This window comes from Nansenia antarctica (genome assembly GCF_963989245.1).
Source record: "Nansenia antarctica genome assembly, contig: SCAFFOLD_920, whole genome shotgun sequence".
In the NCBI taxonomy this organism is placed as follows: Eukaryota; Metazoa; Chordata; class Actinopteri; order Argentiniformes; family Microstomatidae; genus Nansenia; species Nansenia antarctica.
The window spans coordinates 5,001-10,000 of NW_027663111.1; the positions used below are offsets into that span (position 1 = coordinate 5,001).

At 44.0% G+C, this 5,000-nt stretch overlaps 1 protein-coding gene across 1 annotated transcript in view; it reads right to left on the reverse strand.

The window, feature by feature from the left end:
* LOC308175299 (endothelial PAS domain-containing protein 1-like) overlaps positions 1-5,000 on the reverse strand; it is a gene marked incomplete at both ends in the record, with an annotated part of 11,438 nt that overhangs the window by 3,382 nt on the left and 3,056 nt on the right. Inside the window, 1 exon segment of the mRNA XM_080550992.1 lies at positions 1,315-1,460. Coding sequence (XP_080407118.1) covers positions 1,315-1,460 — 146 coding nt within the window.

Consider the following 5,000-nt stretch of genomic DNA (forward strand, 5'->3'; position numbering starts at 1 on the left):
TGATATACTAAGCTATGATATTATGAAGTACCCTAGGACCACGGGCCTGTAAGGTACCAGTCACCTAATTATGGCCTGATATACATAGGCTACTATGCTATGATGATAATATACACTAAGCGTAAATACGAAAATGCATTGTGGATTAACCTTCCCCAGTTAATGACCATGTTGTATAGTTTATGTCAAGCATTTCTCTACGTATAATGTGCTTACACTATATTCTGCAAGCCTAGCATAGTATGTCACCCCCAGCCAAATTTTGCACCTGCAGAAAAATCTATCAGGCGGACCTTATGGGTTATTGAGGCAAATATGTCCCCCATGAGGAAAGACACATAAGTACCAAGTTCATAAATGTTCATCCAACGGAGTGGAAATGCCAGCATTCTGAGGTTAATGATTTACTTTTGGTTATTATAGCGCCACCTATGGTCTAATCATGGTCATTCTTTCTGCATTTTTGGTCAGGGGCTTTTTGAGCTATTTGACCAAAGTGGGGAAAAGAAGAAGAAGAAGAAGAAGTATACCACCAATAACAATACTGTTCCTCGAACACAACTTTAAAAAAATAAATAAATAAAGAAATATCTCTTGGAGCAGATCTGTCTTAATATTCATTTTTTCAATTGAGGCCATCAATATTTCATCATAATGTTTTCTTTTCCTTCATGTTTTTTTTAATCTTTCCTCTCACAATGTACATGTATAATAATACAAATAATAATTATTATTATTATAATTGCTTTATTGCCATGCAATCAACTTCAATGCAATCAACTTCAATGTCAATTGTTGGAATTTTGTTATATTGTTGGTGGTTATATAGTTATATGTTATGACTAGCCACATCGTTAAATAAGCCAATACATTTTGTTTAATTTTATTAGCAATATTATATACATTTTTCTATTATTATATTTTTTTACTGTTAATTATTAATATATTACTTTTTAGGGGAGGCTTCTTGACAAGCCCTACTGAGTTTCTTAACAACCCCTGTACAATTTAATTTCCTTTTTTTCTTTTCATTTTGTCTTTAATTTGTTGTGTGTGCATAAATATATCTATATATTTTAACACGTTCACTCCATAGATGTATACAACACTAGACAGGGGCCTGTTCTAGCGCTGTACCTCTGTGGTTCACTCCAGTCAAGCTGGAAAGGAATAAACAACTCTAACCATCATGGGTTCCTGGACCATGTTTAATGGAGAATCTCATCAGATGCAATTAGATGATTAGTGGTTGGACACTCGTCACCTGTGTAACCAACATGGGTTAGGGTTAACCTGCCTGTCTGCCTGTCTCACCTGTGTCAGGCCCATGAACTTGTTGATGTTCTCGGACAGAAAGATCATGTCTCCGTCGGACGTTATCACGGTAACGAAACCCTCAAGTGACTTCAGATACATGCTGTCCATCTGTCTGTCCTCCTCCGTCTCTCTGTTGCTGCAGCCTAGGGGGAAACACACACACACATACACGTTCGATAAATATTAAATGTATAAAACAAATGTGTAATGTGTGTGTGTGTGTGTGTGTGTGTGTGTGTGTGTGCGCGCGTGCGTGCGTGCGTGCGTGTGTGTGTGTGTGTGTGTGTGTGTGTGTGTATGTGTGTGCGTGTGTGTGTGTGGCCGTGTTTGAGTGATGCGTATGTTGATACATAAATCAGCACATTGGTTATCTTGGCCCCGTATCAGGACATATACGTATATAATACATACTGCACAATGACTTTCGCTTTATGCTGGGGAGTTTTTCTTATGGTTCATGTCATTAGTATGTACTTAAGACTGACGCCACTGTGTGTATGTGTGTGTGTGTGTGTGTCTTGTTTTTCCTTCTTGGGGTCCTGGCCTAGGTCCAAAACAAACCAGAACAACTTCATCCTGCATCTCAGAACACTCCCAAATCCCCTGACCTTCCCTTGGTCGCTTCCCTTCACGCACACACACACACACACACACACACACACACACACACACACACGGTAGACGGCTGTTGCGGCATCAGTCCTAAGCACTCGCTAATGAGTCAAACCAGGAGGAGCCCTCCCTACTGAAGCTGCAAGTCATTGCACAATAATATGCCTTAAACAAAGTCCATGTCCAGGACGTTCCAAACCTGAAGGAACAAACTCAACCCTAACAAGAAGCTAATTGATATCCAAGTGAGAAAACAGAGATAGGGTGTATCTGGCAGGGGTTCAGAGGGGAGGCAGGGGTGAGGCAGTGGGGAGGCAGGGGGGGGACTGAACAAAGCCCTGCCTGGCTCCATGCTGTTTTAAGGGGGTGGGAAACCTGCCATTCCTCCAGTGTGCTTCCCTCTGATAAGAGCTGTTCTCAAGGCCCCGGCTGAAGGCCTGGGGCTGGAGTTTGGAGCCCGGCCCAGAGAATGCTGCCCCAGGGGAACATTCTCTGTTTCTCATGGGTCATGGAGATGATGGGAGAGACTGTCCTTCACATTGCCACTTTTGGCCTAGATACTCTAGCAGTGATGTGGGAGTGTGTAAGCCTCTCTCTGAGGTTGTTTTGGCCCTCTGGTCACTCCAACCAGAGCAGTGTCGGGAAATGAAATGGTTGGATGTGTTTCAGGTGTGTTTACCCAACATCAAAATACTGCAGGACAAATATAGCCTCAGATTACCAGAGGGTAACAGCATAATGTCCTGTGGGGCGTGTATCTCACCTCTCGATCTGCGCTCAGATGACTGAAGCCCTTTAATGTTTCAAGTCAACAAACATCTGAAACATGGGCTGTCTATGAGAAGACATCTGAAACATGGGCTGTCTATGAGAGACATCTGAAACATGGACTGTCTATGAGAGGACATCTGAAACATGGGCTGTCTATGAGAAGACATCTGAAACATGGACTGTCTATGAGAAGACATCTGAAACATGGACTGTCTATGAGAAGACATCTGAAACATGGGCTGTCTATGAGAGACATCTGAAACATGGGCTGTCTATGAGAAGACATCTGAAACACGGGCTGTCTATGAGAGACATCTGAAACATGGACTGTCTATGAGAGACATCTGAAACACGGGCTGTCTATGAGAAGACATCTGAAACATGGGCTGTCTATGAGAAGACATCTGAAACATGGACTGTCTATGAGAAGACATCTGAAACTTGGACTGTCTATGAGAGACATCTGAAACATGGACTGTCTATGAGAGACATCTGAAACATGGACTGTCTATGAGAAGACATCTGAAACATGGACTGTCTATGAGAAGACATCTGAAACATGGGCTGTCTATGAGAAGACATCTGAAACACGGGCTGTCTATGAGAAGACATCTGAAACACGGGCTGTCTATGAAAGTCAGAGATCTGAAACATGGGCTGTTTCATGAGACAGACATCTGTGCCTGCATGGCGCCAGGGCAGGCCAGTGTTATGGCTGGGTGGAGAGCCGCTGCATCAGTGGCAGCAGCTCCTCCAATCACACTCTGCCATCACAAGCCAATCAGAGGCTCAGAGGAACAGATAAGATAATCTGCTGTACCATCTCCCCTCTACAGAACAACCATTCTCTCTCTCACTTTCTCTCTCTCCCTCTCCACGTCTCTCTCTCCCACCCTCACTCTCTCACCCTCTCTCCTATCCTCCACCCCTCGCCTCCCTTCTGGCCCATACCACCCCATTCCACACTCCTCTTCTCCTATATACCTTTCCCTTCTTTCCATATCCTCCATCCCTCCCCCTCTCCGTCCTCCTAGCCTATATCCATCTATCAGACTGTTGGTCATGGAGAGAGGAGAACTACTGAAGTACTGCTGAAGAGAACCAGCTTATTGCACATCAACAGATGCCAACAGGAGTCAAGTCAAAGGGCATTTTCACACTGTGCTTAGCCTGGGGCTAAGAGAGTGGTTAGCCTGGGGCTAAGAGAGTGGTTAGCCTGGGGATAAGAGAGTGGTTAGCCTGGGACTAAGATAGCTGTTAGCCTGGGGCTAAGCAACTGTTCACACCTTCACTTTCTAAAGTGGGCTAGTGCTGACTTTAGCCCAGGGCCAGTTATCCCCAGAAATCTCCCAAGCATGTGTTCTCCAAAACTAGTCAGTGTGGAACGGGGTCAGGGTTAACTGCAATGGAATGCTATCATCCAATCACATGGATGCTATCATCCAATCACACAGCTGCACACGGAACTGTCCCTCCTCAGACATCTACTACCCCCCTGTACTGTTTCCCCAGTGTAAAAAACATCTTCTAGCACGACGACTACCAATGGCTCCAGAACTCATTTGGCCCTTTTATGTATCCTTTGTTGGTTTCTAGCAAGGACGTGCCGTCCATATAAGCAGAGTAAGCAGTGCTTACCCAACGAAAAAATAAAAAAGGACCGTGAAAATATTAAAATAAAAGTGCATGTAAACCGTTTGTTTGTTTTCATTAAAAGAGTCGTATTTTAGGTCCCAGGGCAGCAGGAGTCATTCATTTTGACGTTGCATTTTTAGCGCCACCTGCAGGAGTAAGCACTTCCTACTCTGCTTGCATTGCGTTACATTATAAGCACTTCTCTCTCTGCTTTCCCTCGCGTACATTCGAATGCGTGAACATTTATTATTTTATTTTTTCCGATGCCTCAGCCCACTGTTTGATGTGGCCAGGGTAAGCATGCTTACAGCCAATCAGTAGTTCTTTAATTCCGATAAGAGCTACTGATTGGCTCTTATCACTTTCAAGTTCACTTAACATTTCACCTCTCGCCCGGCAGAATAGCTTATGCCAGCTAGCTCAAACGATCTAAATAATAATAATCAATAAGGATAACTTGCTTGATTTTGTGAATATGGACATTACTGTCAGCGACCTAAAGGGATTTCGTAGACTGGACTGGACTGGAAAAACAGAACTACTGGCTAAATGCCGCCCGAAGCCACCGCTCACCGATCTTCACACCCAGAAAGGGAGAGTCGCTAGGGGGTTCCAGCAAGCCTGGTATGAGCGGTTTATATGATTTATATGATTCGCGAGGCTGG